At 38.6% G+C, this 18,538-nt stretch overlaps 1 protein-coding gene across 2 annotated transcripts in view; it reads right to left on the reverse strand.

Annotated features, from left to right (window-relative positions):
• The window catches only part of CHD6 (chromodomain helicase DNA binding protein 6), a 199,830-nt gene that overhangs the window by 143,852 nt on the left and 37,440 nt on the right, over nt 1–18,538 (reverse strand). For both annotated transcript variants that reach the window (XM_012455000.3, XM_012455001.2), the window contains exon 2: nt 464–519. In XM_012455000.3, the coding sequence (XP_012310423.2) occupies nt 464–496 (33 nt within the window). In that variant the 5' untranslated portion in view covers nt 497–519. The remainder of the gene's footprint in view (nt 1–463; nt 520–18,538) is intronic.

Consider the following 18,538-nt stretch of genomic DNA (forward strand, 5'->3'; position numbering starts at 1 on the left):
AACCAAATACCAAAGAGTTGATCCTCCCATTCTTCTCATTATTTCACTATTCTCTCTAGGGGGAACCTATCCACAGATCATTATAAGTAAGGATTTTGCAAGTAAGAATGCTTTTAGTTTAACCAAAAATCCAGAAGGATACATATATAAACTATAACAAATTGGTCACATCTTTCAGATAAGACTCAGAAAGCTGTTCCAAGGGAGGTGTTTCTCTTCTACTTGGCTAATTTGAATAATATTCTGATGTACAGTTTTTATTTACTGCTATGTGAAGAGGAACTGAGAAACGAGAAAAATTCATATTAAGTCATTCAGAACAGAGCTCTCAGTTACTATAATACAGGCAACAGGGGAAGTTAAGAGGTTAAGGGATGAGCCAATGTTGCCAGGTGTCTCCCCTTGTTGAAAAAGCACCAAGATATCCCGGATGCATTCACTTAAAAGAAATGTGCTCACTTACCTGCTTCTCTTTCTTCTGTATTTTCATCTTCATCTATTGAAGGAAGATATTTCTTTCTGTAAAACATTTTTTAAAAGTCAAAGATTATAACAAAACCCAAAATGAGACATTTTCAGTATCTCCAGATTAACACACAAGGAAAACAAGAAATAGGGGATTACTTCTGCAGAACATTTATGTCCAACAACTCCTAGAGCCCTAGATGTAGACCTAATTGGGTCTAACTCTATTAGAACTTAATTTATTGTACCCAATAAAATGAAGTAAAAAAGATACTGTCTTTGTAGATGAAATCAGTTATAAAAGCTGCTGGCATGTATGAAAGTTACTGGTAGCTAATAAAGGAGCAAAACCAATAACATGCCTTTACCGAGAGGTATTAGGAGATGGGGAGGAAATAAGGTAAGCCCTCATCCCTTTTGGAAGAAAACAATCAATGATATCTACAATGGATAAATCAGGAAACAGAAACATAGACAATAAAAAAGAGCTAAGAGTTCAAAGCAATTCTCTCTAAGGAGACAGGAGTTGGTATATTACTTCACATTTTAAACCATGTGCATTTATTACTTGAAAAAAAATTCCATTGCAATACTTCGTATAATTTTTTAAAAGGACTGATTTTACTCTACCCAGGACTTAAGCCCCCATTCCCACGGCAACCATAATGCCCTTGACGACACTGAACTTCTCATAAATGACTTGTAAACACAGTAAGAGTCCACTAATTTGTCTTTAGACGTACAAAGGCGTGTTGGGGCATCTCAGGGAAAAGAACAAACCTTAGTCTATGAAACCCAGAATCTGGGGCTGCCTCCAACACTAACTAGTAGTACTGCTGCCTCAGATCTGAAGCTCTTACCTTCCTCATTAACAAACAATACAAAGATCACAGAATCTCAAGCTTCTGGTTCTAGCTGGGATATAAACACTGCTTCCTATTTTTTGTTGACTTTGATTTCCTGGTCATCCCACACAGCTACACAACACCACTCACTCAGAAAACCAAATTCCCCTTAAGTTTCCTAATTATTTCTCATATCCAAATTAATGTGATGTGTAGGCATTAAGCTTTTAAGATTAGAGCTTTAAGATTAAAGTGAGATATGCATTTGAGGTGGTAGATATGATAATTAGTTTGATTTAATTATTCCACATTGTATTCATAAATGATGTCATCACTCTGTACCCCATAAATATATACAACCATAATTTGTCAATTTGTGATTTAAAAAAGATTAAAGTGAGGTTGTTCTAATTCTAAGTGAGTTCATGGCATGTTGGACGCAAACAGAAACATGAAAGACATGATTCTAATCATCCTTGGGACCGCAATTACAGCTTATCATTTTACTGTCTGTCAATTTAGATTTTTTTCCTCTTAAGAGTTAGAGGCATTTTCTATTAAAAGAACCACAAAATGCCATGGATTCTGTCCTAGAGAGACAGGTCTACCAAGGTAATGCTGTTTGCAAAGAGTGCAGCAGCCAAGGAGGTAAGTAGCTGGAAAGCAGGCATGGTCAGGTGCTAAGGGGGAGGGGAGGAGGGCAGAGATGAACTGGCTAAATCAGAGAAAGGCAAGTCCAGTTAGTAAATGATGCTTCTAAGAATCAATGCAAGGGTTAGTGTTTGATAGAATAATTATTTACCTCAAGAAGCCATAAATTCCAGATAAATGGTTAAGTACTCGGAATCAAGGCAGTTAAAATTAAAAAAAAAAAAAAAAAAACTTCTCTCCTAAGCTTCATTACAGTGGAGTCAGTTGTAGGCAAATTATGTTAGTACAAGTTTATCTCCTTTATTTCGAATCTTTAAATTATCAGACCCCAGAAAACTGACATTCTCAACCATCCCAAACTTCCACAAAGTCAAAAAGAAGTTTGGGGGAAAATTCCAGCTAATAAAAAAGGGTATTGTCAATAATAAGACCTATGTCTCAAATAAAATTCTGCCCAACAAAATGAAATCATTAAAAATTACAGAAAGGTCAGGTGCAATGGCTCACACTTGTAATCCCGGTACTTTGGGAGGCCAAAGCAGGCAGATCATTTGAACCTAGGGATTTGTTGACCAGCCTGGGCAATATAGCAAAACCTGTCTCTACAAAAAATACAAAAATTAGCCAGGTGTAGTGACTTCCACCTGTGGTCCCAGCTACTGGGGAGGCTGAGGTAGGAGGATCATCCAAGTCTGGGAAGTCCAGGCTGCAGTGATTTTGTGCTACTGCACTCCAGCCTAGGTGTCAGAGTAAGGCCCTGTCTCCAAAACAAAACAAAACACTACACTACAGGAAAACTCTACCAATGTTAATAAAAAATTATCTTTCTAATGTATAAAGAACTGCTACAAGTATGATGCAGCAGGGACATCAGAAAGCACAATTTCGGATTCACTGCCACAAACTAGCACTGGAATAAAAATAAACAGGGCCCTTAACACTGCCAGGAATGTGGGAAAACAGGTCCTACTTATAATTGCTAATGGCACTTTTAACTGTTTCAGCCTTTCTGAAGAGCACCCAGACAATGTACCACTAGATCTATAAACGTTTTCAGTCCTTTTGAAAGCCAGTTCCACTTTAAGAAATATATCCCAAGGCCATGAATGGGTAGGAAATGAACCTGACCCTCAGGGGAAGGTCAGAGATGAGGTGGGTGAAATGTGAAAATACCCATTACATCAGACTTGGCCATCCTCTGAGACACGGCGAATGTGCACGTGAAATATGAATGATGGCGATGTTGCTGTAGAATAACTGTCTGGTTCACTGAAAATAAATAGCATATCTTGTGTTCCTGTCAAATCATGTCTGGCACCCCAACAGATCACAAAACACACTAGCATGCTGCCACCCCACAAAGTAACAAACCTCATCAACATTAATAGGTGTTCAATAAGCATTTATTGACTTGTACTTCTCCAAACAGCACCTCATAATTTACAGACACTCTTAAATTACCTCTAGTTTTTAAACCTTTTTAAAGGCACACATGAGAAAATACATATAACAATGTCATCTTTTTCTAAGGCTAAATTTTAGGTACTAGGAATAGATGAATAGATACACCCTAAAGCTTGTATTTCTGCACAATGCAGGAAATGTCTTTACAGCCTCTGTTGCCATCACTCAAAACTTCTGATTAGATCCTTCTAGTTCAATAAAGAACAAATCAAAAAGTAATTTCAGGGTCTCAATACTTAATTAGAAACATAATACAGATAATTCTGTGTGGGCAAACCAGAAAACTTGTCAACAGCGGAAAATATCACATGTCTAACTTCTGAATTGGGGAATCTGGTGGAAGCTGGTGGGACTCCCGCTCTCCCTGCTGTATTATGTGTGAGTGTTTCTGTAGGAGTGCAGCATTTAATTACCCTCACAAGAAGGTAAGCTGCTAATTATGTAAAAACAAACAATATAAAAGCTCCTATTCTTCTTATACTCACCCGTCTGGGGATGCTCCTATTAAGAAAAATGGGTGCAAGGTTTCAATAAGAACATTTTGAAAGTTTTTTTTAAATTATTTTCTCTCTCACCAATCCAAAAATTTTGCAACAGTGCCTGTGCTACTTCCAAGTTCCTTGGTGCTGTGTAATGGTAACTTTTTAAAAATAACAAAAAATTAGGTTCACACTATTCAACCATTCATTCACAGAAATGATTTAAATTCACTATACCTTGAGAGCTCTGCCAACCTAACAATCCCTGCTCAGTACAAGGGTCTATTTCATTACAAGAGTGTGTGTTTTGCAAACACAAATGAGTGCATACCCAGTGCATACCCCTACCAAGGTCCTTCATATTCACAGAAGATGAGAGTAGACACAACTGAACATGGTAACGATGGAGAACTTTGCTATTAACAGGCCCCTACCCCCCACCACTCTCTCAGGCACTTTGAGACAGAATATGTGGGAAGCAACTCTAAAAATGAGACCTCAGATTTTCCACAATGAACATGTATTTTTATAACTTACTCATGCTCATCCTCAACCTTGGGATTGTTTCCTAAGAACCACTCTAACAATAGCAGGCATAAATAAGATAATCCCACATTGTTATACGGTGGGGATTTTAGATAGGAATAGGAATAAGGACAGAGAATAACTCATCTGGGAAGAGTCACAAATCAAGACAGCAGAGATGTCTTAAGGAATGCCACCTTCCTTAAACCCCTGTCCAAACACCTCTTACCAAGACTCCTAACCGCAAAGGCAGTCCGATGGATCTTATCCCCAACTTCCCATTTCCCTACCTTACTACCCTCCATGCCCACAAACTGGACACATGTACCTATCTCTACTGTGTGAGCAGTCTACAGGAGGTACTTTAATAGCAAGGGTTTGAAGTACCAGAAAGCAGAGTCTCAATCTGGGCTCTAATGACAACCAGACATGAGAAACCCCTTCCAGACTTTTGTTTCCTCCCCTGTAAAATGCTGACAACATGTGCCTCAGAGGGACTTAGGAGAATTAAAAGGGATGACAATCTATGGCATCCCCCACATGGTGAAGACTCCCTACGGTTTTCCCTCCAGTGTCACAGAAAGAAGATGTAAATGATGAAGAAGATGTTTTAATGATGCAAAAACAAACAATATGAAAGTTCCCATTCCTTCTTAACACTCACCCATCTAAGGATGCTCCTATTAAGAAAAATGGGTGTCAAGTTTCTTTCAAAGTTTTTTTTTAAGTTACTCTCTCTCTCTCTCTCTCTCCAGTTCAAAAATTCTGCAATAGTGCCCCATCCCCTGGGGACAACTAACCTTCCCATCTGTATTTGAGATCCACCCTCTCTCCCCTTTCTCAGCCACCTCAGTCTCTTGATTACCTCACAGTTACTCTTTCCTCATTTCATTCAGGACTCTCCTCAAATGTCACCTTAGCAGCAATGCCTTCCCTACCCACCCTACAGAAAACAGCACCCTCACCTCCCACCCAACACCGCTGTTATCTGCTTATCCTAATTTTATTTTCCTCCAGATACTTATTGCTCCCTGACATATTATAGTAAGACCTTACTTAATGTCCAGACTCTTGGAAAAAGCTATGCCTTTAAGTGAAACAACTACTTTCAGTGAAACAACTTAAGGCAGGTACTCTAATCAACATCATTTTGTTACAATGTTGATGAGGAAAAATTAGTTTCTTTATATGTTGTTTTGCTTAAAGTGAGGACTTCCTACATATCTATTTGGTTTTAAGCTTATTGCCTGTTCCTGACACACAAAGACACACACACATGGTAAACTTTGTCTTGTTCTTGCTATACTGTTACACACACACACACACACGCATAGACACACACACACAGTAAACTTTGTCTTGTTCTTGCTATACTCCCAGAGTCTGGAATGGGATTGAGCTCCTAGCAGGTGCTCAATAAGCAGTATTTGAATGGAAGAATCATTTCTTTTCCCTAAGTTATCACTATATATGTCCCTTTCTATAGCTCTCCTCTTCTCAACAAAGAAACAGGTTTAACTCTATCTCAAAACAGTAACAACACAAACAAATCCTCTACACACCTGAAATTTTACTTCCTCTCATATTACTTTCCTAAAGCTGTTATTGGCAATGACTCTCTAGTTGCCAAATCTAATGGGCATTTTTAGACTTCATTTTGACGCCCTGCAGCATTTTAAACTATGGATCATTTCCTCTTCTTAAAATTCTATCTCACTGGTTTCTTGATCCCTCTGATTGCAGGCTTCCAGGCTCCGCTTCCTCCCTAGAATCCTCCTATGATAAAATTCAATCCTCAAATATCACTGTTCCCAGGGTTCAATGCTATCAATACCAAAAAGGCTTCCTGAGTTTTCCACTCAACTCCCAAACTTCATCTCTTTGCACAATGACCACTGTACATTTCCAAATCCAAGCCCTCCTCTTGATCTCTATGTGGCTATATCCAACCACATCCTGGCCAGTTCCTGAGACATTCCACAGGTACCACCAAAAAACCCCACAAACTCTTCCAAACCGAAACTCAGTACCATCTTTATATATATACACACTCTCTCTTACCATCTTTTTATATATATATACTCTGAGTCATCCTTGATTTCTTCCCTTTCCCATAATTCATTTTTTTGATTCCAGAATCCCCTCCCTGGTTCCTCTCCAGTCAACTCTGGTTTATTCTCGTATATTTTTGTTGTCTTTTTTGCCTTAAACCACTTCTTAACTGCTTCTCTATTTTCCATGTCTCCTACCCTCACCCCTATTACCCTCATTGCTACCAACAGTATGTTTTCCTAAAGTGCAAACGAAATCAGATGCTATCTCTTCAGTGGGTATTGTGTCTTAAAACAAAATAAAAACATATTCCTCATAGCACAGAGTCCTGCATACGCGATCTGGCCTCTGGTTCTTGTCTACAGCTCTGATATTATTTTCCACCATTCATCCAACTTTACTGAACACCTGTGGGTTCCAACTCCTGCCTGCTCATTCAGGTCTTGCTCAGGCCCTGCCTCATGTGGTCTCATCCTTCGAAATTCAGATCTGGTGTCATGTTCTCTGGGATGTCTTCCCAGACCTGCCTATATCTCTTAAGCATCTTGTGATAGGCACTAAACTAAAGCAGCTATATCACCATGTTATTATTATCATCTTTCACCTGTTTGTGCATGCCCAAGCATCCTCTGGGGAGGAACCCTGCTCTGCAGTGTAGCACTCTGTGCCCGACATTTGGAATGAATAAGTGAATGAATGGGAAAGCTGTGTTTACTCTCTGAAAAAGCTTTCAACTCCTACTTTCAATATAACTAGTGACCTCTTTTCTTCTTTCCTGCTCATTCTGTTCTCCTAATCCAATTAAATTTCTCAGTATTCTTCCTTCACACCCTTTCAAATACATGTACTTAGCTTAAGAATTCAATAAAAATATAAAGCCTAAAACAAACAAGCAAAAAAACAAACAGTCCCCATTCTACTCCCCACTCTTGATTCACTATTCCCAAATGCAATCATTTGAACTTCAGCTGTTTCTTCTGCTCCTTTCCATTCTCTTTTAAATAACATGGTTATTAGTGCTATTAGATTTTTGTTTTTTCGATTTTAGGCATTATTTTATTGGCTTCCTCCTATGGAAGAGGAGTCAGCAAGTATTTTTATAAAAAGGCCAGATAATAAACATTTAGGCCTTGTAGGCCATATGGTCTCAGTTGCAGCTACTCAATTCTCCTGTGATGCGAAAACAGCCATAGACAAATATGCAAACAAATGGGTATGGCAGTGTTCCAATAAAACTTTTTTTCAAAAAACAGGAAGTCCCCGTACCATGGAAGATGAAGTGTTATGTTCCCAATATAGTTATTATCACCCTTATTTACCAAATCAAAATTTAATTCACAGCTAAGCCATGAACTATACTTTGCTGAAACTTTGCATGCATATTTTTTTCCCTGAAGATAATAACTACCTCATTTAAAAATTTGCATGACTTTTCATGAACCACTAACGTCTCCTAAAATGCTCTTCAAAAACCTTGAAATTCCTTCAATTGAAGTTAAATTTTCTTCTCTTGGGTCATTATAGAGTCCTCCATCAGGAGTCTTAATCATTGTCTCTTATCTGCTTCCAGTGTCTCATCACCATCCTCCCAGAGATTCACTCCCTCTGTCTCTCTCCAAGGTGGACTCCTACATTTCTTTTCTAGTTTTACACTCTCATTTTTGTGAAGTACAACATCTAGTAATGCTCCAGAAAATCCTAAAAATGAGATGTAAGTTTTTGAGACCTTCATGTATGAAAATGTTTCTATTCTACCTGAATGGACTGGTGGGCTGCAAATCACAGGCTAGAGGTCGGAGTTCTCCTTGGAATTCCGAGAGCACTACTCCATTGTTCTGTTCCTTCCACCACTTCTGCTGAAGAATTTGAACAATTCTGATTTCTGCCCATTTGTATGTGACTTCTCTTCCTTCTTGGAAAGCTTTTAGAATCATCTTTTCAAAATGGTGTGCCTTGGAGTTATTTTCACCAATGAGGCTAGGTACTGGTGAATTCTTTCACAGTTTGGAAACTGTCAAGATTTTTCAGTTCTGAGAAACCCTTGGGTATTATTTGTTCATAATTCCCTATCGTTTTATTTTAATGGAACTCATGTTACTATTTGAATGATGAATCTTCCGGGCTATACCTCTAATTTTCTGTCTCATTAAAAAAAAAAAAAATATATATATATATATATATATATCTTCACGCTCTACTCTCTGAGCAGTTTCCTCAACTTTCTCTTCCAACCATTCTTTTTTCTTTATAGCTAGTATGTTTTTAACATTCAATAATTCTTTTTTGAGTGTACTCTAATGTTTTATTTTTATGGTCTCTTAAACTCATGTCAACTAACCCATAATGGAAGGGCACTGAAATGACAAATGGTTACTTTTTTCATTTTTAAATTATTTTTGTTTTATTTATTTATTTATTTTTTTGAGACGGAGTCTTGCTCTGTCACCCAGGTTGGAGTGCAGTGGTGTTATCTTGGCTTACTGCAACCTCCACCTCCCAGGTTCAAGTGATTCTCCTGCCTCAGCTTCCCAAGTAGCTGGAACTATAGGCAGGCATGCCACTGCACCTGGCTAATTTTTGTATTTTTAGTAGAGATGGGGTTTTGCCATGGTTCCCAGGCTGGTCTCTAACTCCTGACCTCAAGTGATCCATCCATCTGTCTCAGCCTCCCAAAGTGCTAGGATTACAGGCATGAGCCACCACACCCAGCTTACTCTTTTCTTTCAAAGATGACCTTGTGGTCTAGTGGTAACATTTCTGCACAACCAGAATACTCAAACTAGCATGAGGAAAGGCTTCTGTAATAGTTTTAAGGATTTCTTATATATTCAAGCTCTGGATGAGAAATTATTTTTGCCTTAAGGGTGGCAGAGCACCATAATATACTGAGGGTTTGATTTTTTTTTAATCTATGAATTCTTTTATATGCCCAAAGGTTTTCTTTGAAACATACGGCAATTTGTAAATTAGATCAACTTCAGTGAAAAATTATCTTTTGTGTATAAGTCAGGCCAAAGAAAGTCTATATAGGTGAATTTCTGATGTTCTCTACTACAGGCTAGAGAAAAACTATCACCTTAAACTCAAGACTACATGTCAAAAAGTATCTACAAGAGTAAAAGAGGGCCATGAGGACAGGGACCATATCTATCTTGACTACTATTATATAACTAATATTAGCATAGTATTTGATAAATTAGTAAATATACTAATAGCATATATGGATTTATCAATAGTGGGTCAAAAGAGAAGGATCATACACATAGCTATAAAGCCTGGACTAAAAATCCATCTCTCCAAAAATGTAAACACCTAACTTAAAATATCTGCCACATATTATTACTTGTGAGAAGGCACTACTACTGTCATCACTTCCAAACTGAGGAAGTTCTGTGCCTGGCTGGCCTGAAAGGATCCATCACCATCATTAACATTAAGAGTCTACTACTCAAAAGAAGTGTTTTAAACATTCAGTGAATTAATTATAGAGTTAAAGCTCTGTTACCCTACATATGGGTAATGTAAGCCAAAGGCAAATCAAAGTAGTGATTTTAATCCTTGTCTGTGAGAATATGGCAAAAACCAGTAGTAAAAGAGTGACAACAACTTCCTAATAAACAATCATTACTGAACCAAGAGTATTAGGAAAGTCCATTCTGAGAAGCTTCCTGTGGGCCAAATGCTGAATAACCAGGCTTTTACTCACTGAATGAATTTCCTCTAGCTATTCAAACTAATTACTACTAACTTGAAGCAGTATCTTGTGTTGCTATAATTTCTATAATCTCTTTTACCTGAGATGATAGAAAGGTGTAAATTAAGGAAGCTTTCTATAGTCCAGAAATACCTCAACAATGCCACATTCACAGAATCAGAACTGAATGGGATTTCTGAGGTCATGTGGCCAATTCTGATTTTAACGATGAGTGAGACTTATATGCACAATTTAAGAGGAGAAATATCAACTCCAGTTCATCTACTTTGGTGAGAAAAAATCATTTCTAACTCCTAATCTGCTGATAAAAATCAACTAGCTTGATAAGAATCACTATTAAAAACAGCAGTAGAAGCAAGCGGCCAGGCTCTTCTGGAGCTATCATGTATCGCACTGTAAGGTAAAATGTGACTGTATTTTGTTGTTGTTGTTGGACCCTAGGACATAATGTCAATTGACCCAGATCAGGAATGAACACAGCTGTGAACACAGGACTGAATAAACCAATATCTTGACAGCCAAGCCTATTCAAGCTTCAGAGCCCTGGAAATTCAAGTTATAATCTTATGGGGGAACACAAACGGTTTTACAAACAGCACTCTATATATTCAGTCTCAAGAGGCCTCACCAGTAACACAAGACCTTTTCACTCATTACAATTTAATGTCTTTTGTGGTAAAACAGCAGTACCTGTAGAATTGAAAGTGAAAATATCTAGGTTCTGAACACAAGGGTTGCGTGATTTGAACAATTTATTCCATCTCCCTGGGTCTCAGTTTCTTCATTTGTAGAACTGGCACAAAAGCCAATCATATAAGCCTGCCACATGGGCTAAGAACAAAAAGTTATTCTGTTAACGCTGAAATAAGAAAACATTTACAAAATAGTTTAAACAAGTTTTGGGGCACTAAAAATTATCTGGATGACATTTTCTCTTCCCATTTTCCAAAAGAGCATATAAGACACAAAAAACTCACAACTCCAAATGTAAACTCACTCTTGGAGGTATTTAAAAAACAGAATTATAAAAAGAACAAACTACTTATATACACAACATGGATGAATCTCAAATGCATTACGCTGAGTGAAAGAAGACAAATTGAAAAGTCTATACACCATATGATTTCATTTATATGACAGTCAAGAAAAGGTAAAATTGTAGGAACAAAAAACATATCAGTGGTTGGGGTTGGGGTAGAAAGAGGGTCAACTATAAAGAGAATTGTAGGGGATAATGGAACTGTTCTGTATCTTGATTGTGATGTTGGTTACACAACTGTATGCATTTGCTGAAACTCAAAGAATTCCTCACTAAAAAGAGGAAATTTTTCTGTGTGAAAAAAGTTAATAAAGTGTTTCTGAAATCTTACTTAAAGGATATGTTAATCCAAAGTTAATGAGTAACTCAATTAAAAAATTGTTTTCTAAACATTTAACATGTATAATAGGTGTCGAACAAGGTGAAGAGGAACCAGCAAAGGCAGGTGAAGTTTGGGGCTAGAGATAAGTGATGAATCTAGGCTCTCAAAATGCCTGGCTAGGCAGTTTGAATGTAATCTTTTATGTAATGGGAAGCCACTAATTGAAGATTTCTGAGAAAAGGACAAAAATTAGCAAAGTTTGCTTGATGTAAAGATTCATCAGGTAGGAATAGGAAGGGCAGGCTTGGGGCCCAAAAGACCAGCGAGTCATACCCAGGTAGAAGTAACAGTAAACAGCAGGCTAGCAAATAAAACAGAAGTGAAGTCATAGAGTCCAAGAAAATGAAGTTTGAAGGAACAGTGAAGACTGAATCACAGTGAAGAAAGAATCTAAGGCTCCGGCAATGTAATCCTTTTATCTTAAGATAATGAAACTTAGGAGGCTGAGGCAGAAGAATTGCCTGAACCCAGGAGGCAGAGGTTGCGGTGAGCCGAGATCGCGCCATCGCACTCCAGCCTGGGTAACAAGAGCGAAACTCCGTCTCAAAAATAATAATAATAATAATAATAATAATAATGAAACTTAGGGTTAGAGTTGTCAACTGATCTGCCCAAAGCCTAAAATTGACTCAGAGGTACAAGAATTAGATTTCCTGGGTTCCAATTTGGCTCTCTTAGTACTACATCTAGCTGCCTTGTAGACAAAGGAAAATATTAAAGTGAGAGACCAGGACTGGAAATGTTCTATTTGGGGTACTCAGAGAGTGGGCAGAGGTTGGAAAGGTATTCTGTGAATAAATTACAACAGTCTAGAAGTGCAGCAGTAAAGATGAAATGAGATTAACAAAGGTGGATCAATGACAAATACCATTCTATGGAAAGTGGAAGAACAAATACAAAGAGAATTCTAACTTTGCTAGCCTGGGAGATTGGGAAGATGATATTAGTACCATTAAAAGAGGGGAAAACAGTCAATGGGAAGAGCTGGCTCCATGGAGTAAGAGAAGGCATTCAGTTTTAGACATGGTGACTTTGCTGGCATTCACGAGAAGCAATTCTCAATAATGGCTTAGGCTCATTAAAAAAAACTTCACTCCCATCTCCAAAAGATACCAATGTGATCAGACTAAGGTGAGACCCCATATAATTTTTTAAAACTCTCTCAGATGATTCAAATAGGCAGCCAGGCTAGAAGACCTCTACTCCGGAAAAAGATCTGTGCTGAAACTCAACCATGAAATCACTATGCCATGCATTTTCCCTGACAGATTGCATTTCCTAGTGCTTATTAGAGAGCAGGTAGGGGGAGGAATGAAAGGGCAATGAGATAGTGAGGGAAGGGATAACTACTAGCTTTGGGGAAAATAGAAAAAAGTCTTCAAAGTCCCACACAATGGTTTGTGTGGTGTAAAGCCTAAAATTCAGGCCCAATATTATGTGCTGCCTTGACATCTGAAACTGGAAAGACCTCCAATGGCCTATCCACAAGTTCCCTTCCCCACTCTGCTGCTGTGGATAAGGTCCCCTAACCAAACCACTCTCCATATTAAGGAGACCATGTGCAGTTCCTTCTTATGCACAAGTAGAGGATTTCCATTTCTTGCCAGCCCGTAGAATTACTCATGCAGGCCAATCACATCCTCTCATGGGAACCAGGGGTCACCTCGTCCTCTTGGTACTACAAAGCCTGCCTCCCACAGACCCTGGATGTTCACCCTGTTCCCAAGTACGATCCCTGTGTGGTGTCTCCTTCCACGGGCTATGAGTGTATGTGAACAATAAACTGCTATTGATAACATTTGCCCAGCGTTAGGTGCACTGTGTTTGGTCATCCCTATAATCCTGTGTCAGGAATCCCACATGAATACAGTGAGTAGGAAGTGACTAAAGCAAACAGCATCATGAACAAGAGGACCCAACCGTGACCAAGGACATCTGGTTAGTTTTAACTTATTTTTCTTAGCTAACTAACTGGTTCCATTACATGGTGAAGACCATGTGGGACAGAACCACCAACTGGTGGTAGCCTTGCACTATGGCCTATGCAGTTCTTAATTGTCTTTGTTGAATGCTGTCATCTCTTCCCACCCTAAAAGACACTTGTCCCCAAGATCAGAATCTGTTGTTAATTGACTGTACCCTAGTATGACGTACCATTAGGTTTGGACTATGTGTGGCAGGTGTTCTCTGAGGCTCTTGCCTGTAAAGTGGTAACAACAAAGTGTCCTAACCAGTTAGCACTTGAGCCCCACTTACCAAGAATCAAGCTACAGCTCTTGGGTGACTGTTTAGCCTGATGACCATCACTGGCCACTTGGGGCAGGTATATACACACTGTTTGTGATTGCGTACCCCAGGAATAGGCTCAGGGTCAGCTGTTTGTTAAGTTTTTGAAAAGGGAGGTGATCTCCACCCTGGGGGAGACTTAAGCATGGCACCTTGGTTGTGTGACAGGAGTCACTACAGTTCTGGCAAAGGCAGTGGTGGCCTTGCCAGTCTCCTGTGCTGCTGCTTCCCTTGCTGTTGTCACGTGCACTCTCCTGATCCCCAAGTAAATATCAGGGCGCAAATCCATGGTGGCTTGTGGTCCAGGTACTGATGAAAAAAAGGGAGTGAGCATTTGGTACCAGCCCCAACCAAAATACGGGAGGAGAGAAGTCAAATGTCCTACCCATGTAAAACTTCTAACTAATGTGCCTGAGCTCTGTTCAATTCTGCAGCTCACCAGCATGCCAAGGAGCTAATTTTGTGATCACAGTGCTCAATGATGACCTTACCGGATGTGGACTCCAACCCAGGAAGACTGACTGGCACTCCCTGAAGGAACACAAGGCTGCTATGAGACAGGCCCGCAGGCTCCTAAACCTCTCCCTGTAACTATGCAGAGATCTACAGCATGAGTGATTGGATGGAGACAAACACTGAAACTCATACTCTACATGGCTAAAAATCCAAAATATTCTGAGGAAATGTGTATAGAGAAAAAAGAATAAAAGTAAAAAGCAAGGCTGTAGCAGAGCATGGTTTCAATCCATGGGTGAAGTACACAGAAAGCAATTAAAACAGCTTGATAAAACTATCATTTAAAAGGACCATATAAGCACATTTTAGACAAGATGGATGGATATTTCAGATAATATTACATACGAGGAAACAAAATATTTCAAACAAATAATTCATATAATTAAACACAGATAAAATCTTGAGGGATATAACTGTGCAGAATTCTGTTTAAACTCTTTATGTACATTCATATAGCCTTCCATTTGAATTCTGAATTGTTAAACAAAATTGTTTTGGAGCAATTTATGGTAAGGAACAAAGTCTATCTATCTGATAGCTATCCAAGATAGCAGGGGAACAAAGTAAACACATTAACAGAATTATAACACAGACAATACTTAGCAGAGAAGAGTTTTTACTTTGAGATAATAAAAGAAAAATTACATATTTATAGTTGCCCAGTCTCAGCACTCTTCAATCTACAAAAAAACCAGAAGAGTCAGCTGAAGTGGCAAATCAATCTATAATCAGAAAACAGCTTCTCAACTGAATCTGTGGAATTCCTAGCAATAATAAGATGGGCTTCCCCCATTTCTATAACTCTGCTGTATGAAAGTAAAATTTTTAAAAACTCAATATTTTTCCAGAGTGTTTTTTTTCCTTTGTTTAAAGAGAAGACAAATAATGGATTCTGAATCTGACACAAATTCCTTCCATTCAGGTCTTAAGGATGAAATGCTAAAACCTACTTCCACATCTCTATCAAATTGCCTCTACAAACCCAAAGGATCCTGCACCCTGATGGCTTCCACAGTCATTTCTGCCTCCTGAAAGCTGTTCAACTCTGGCACCTCCTGCACTTTCCTTAGGGTCTAAGAATTTTTCTTTAACATACATTCAGAATGGTTTTTAAAATCTGGATTTTTCAAAGACAAGAAGCAGTTCATAATCCTCTCCCACTTCCAATGCCTCCTCCCTAGAAGCCTAAGGGGAAGGGAGTACTGAGGTAAATGCAAAACTAGTCTGCTGAGGGGAATACATAAAGCAGGACACCGCATGAGGTGACCAAGAGGTACGGAAAAAGTTCTCCTTGCAAAAGCAAACGGAAAGCTCTGGGTGAATGACGAGGCAGGTGGCTGGCAACAGGATCCTCCTGCCAAACAAACAAAAAAATGTCCTAGTTCTCCGAATCTGGTTGCAGTACACTAAAAGCAGAAACTGCAGGCAATAAGCAGGATACTTAGGAGGCCACTTTAGGCCAACTTAAGACAATCGACAAAATCTGTTAACATCATCTATACCATATGTGATTTATTTAATTTGCCTGCAAAATGGTACAGACTTGGCCACCTACTTTAAATTCATACTATATTAACAAACCACATATTGTTAAAACTACAAACTTCTAATACCTAATACAACTAGTTGTTTGCCTAAAAGTAAAGTTTTCAGATTGGCATGGGGCACTATTTTAGGGGGACTGGTCTGAGAGATGACAGAATTCATGCCCAGAATGAGCACAAGAATCACAAAGTAAAGCCTGTTCGTTTCTTGGTAAATAGTACCAACTTCCAGATCAAAAGATAACCATTATATAATACAAACTTAATTTCTTATCATATATCACCTCCTGCTTATACAGTCAGCCCTCCACCTTCTCAGAATTAACCAACAGCAGACCAAAAATATTTAATAAATAACAATAAAGCAATAAAAATATAAAATTTTTAAAATATAAAAATACAAATTTTTAAAATACAGTATAACAATTATTTACATACCATTTATGCTATATTAGGGATGATTTAAAGTATATAGGAGGATGTGAGTAGGCTGTAGGCAATTACTATGCCATTTTAAATAAGGAACTTGAGCATCCTCAAATTTTGGCATGGGGCTGCGGGGGTTGGGGGGGGGCCTGAAACCAATCCCCTGCAGACACTGAGGGACTACTGTATTTATGTTACCTGTTCCAATGTTCCCTTCCATCATCAGTTCAAGCACTGAGAACCAGCTGCAATGGCATGATTTAAGGTTTTTCTACAGATGACCAGTTTGGAGTACAGCAAATTTCCAAACTGCCACTCTAGAATACATGTATGGAATGAGACTCATATCTTCAATCATAGGCAACTTTCCTCAAGATGTTAAATTTGAAAATGACAATCTTTATCGGTGGCAGTTCAAGCCCAGACTAGTAATAAAATGAAAGAAACTGAAAGTCAGGAAACTCAAATTAGGTTGTATATGAAATACAAGTATCAAATTCTTAAAGGCTCATCAAAATCCTCAAGGAGTTGGTGCAAAGCTGGGTATCACAGACAAGTGATGAAGGCAGCCCTCAAAGAGAGGAATACAAAATAACAACACTCAGAGGGCCAAGGGACTGCATCAGATTCACCTTTGTGTCCCCAGTATCACAGACAAGTGATGAAGGCAGCCCTCAAAGAGAGGAATACAAAATAACAACTCAGGGGGCCAAGGGACTGTATCGGATTCACCTTTGTGTCCCCAGTATCTAGGACAGACCATTAATATAAGTACAGTACACATACACCAGTTGGGCAAGTATGTGGAATGAATGTACATATGAAGGGCCCACTGGCTAATTTCACCATTTATGCTGTTTTCTTCCTTCACCCCCAAACAACTTAAGGGTCAAAGATGATAAGGAAACAATTTTTGCAAGGGAATCACTCTAGATTCTCAGCCTTCTATGTTACATGTTTGCAGTAACTCTTGCCCTGGCCAAAACCACCCTATATACAAGAATGTCACCACCTATTCAAAGCACAAAACAACCTCATACCCTATATACTGGGAGATATCAAGCTCTGTCCACAAAAGAGGAATTAGTCTACTAATGTTACTCACTTTGATTTAACAACTGAGCTTTAAGCAGCTGGCTCCACTTCGAAATTCCCCGAAATTCTGCCCACAGTGTAATGCCAGAGTTTCTTAACAACCTCTGCTTTCTGTGAACATGAACTCTTTCTAGATTCCATATCCATCCCTTGGATCCAGGTTCAACCGCTAACTTGGCGGATTCCTTAGATTCTGCTCCCAGAGTTACCTACTCCTGAACACATCACAGTACTGAGTTGCTTCTGTTACAGCTTTTAAAAGCTACATACTGAGTCTCTCCCATCACCACCAGTTCCCAAACCAAAGTCTACAGTTGTTGTTATCATTAGGGCTTCCAAATCTCTTAGTGAGGAAAAAGAAGGTCTGGCGATTTGTCAGCTGCAAGAACGATATAACATGACACAGATAAAAGCAAAGACAACACTTACAGAAAAGAGCAGTGAGATTTTATTTAGACTAAAAACAAAGAGGTATTTGGGAGGCCATAAAAAAAGCTTAGAAGTTGCTGCTCAAAGACTTGATAAGAAGAACAGCAAAATGAAGTATAAGTTGCTCTACTGAGGACTTCAGAGTTACCAATTTGATTAAAAAAAAAAGTCTGGCCATTAATTTTTTTTTTTGAGGCGGAGTCTTGTTCTGTCGCCAGGCTGGAATGTAGTGGCACAATCTCGGCTCACTGCAACCTCTGCCTACTGGGTTCAAGCAATTCTCCTGCCTCAGCCTCCTGAGTAGCTGGGACTACAGGCGCCTATTACCACACCCAGACAATTTTTGTATTTTTTAGTAGAGACAGCGTTTCATCATGTTGGCCAGGCCAGTCTCAAACTCCTTGGTCATTAATATTTTTGTTGAATGAATTAGATATCTATTTTTAGACATTAAGTTAGACAACCTTCAAATGGTTTTTAAACATTTAAAAAAAAAAGATGAGATACTTTGGATTATTTTATATTTCCTCTATTCTAGAGTGGATCTTGTTTTAAAGCTTTTACTTTTTGAATCAGGTTATGCCATATTTTAAATTTTAATGAAGTATAACAGATAGTATGATAC

This window comes from Aotus nancymaae, unplaced genomic scaffold, assembly GCF_030222135.1.
Source record: "Aotus nancymaae isolate 86718 unplaced genomic scaffold, 86718_ANA_hifiasm-v0.15.2.pri h1tg000029l, whole genome shotgun sequence".
NCBI classification, from domain to species: Eukaryota; Metazoa; Chordata; class Mammalia; order Primates; family Aotidae; genus Aotus; species Aotus nancymaae.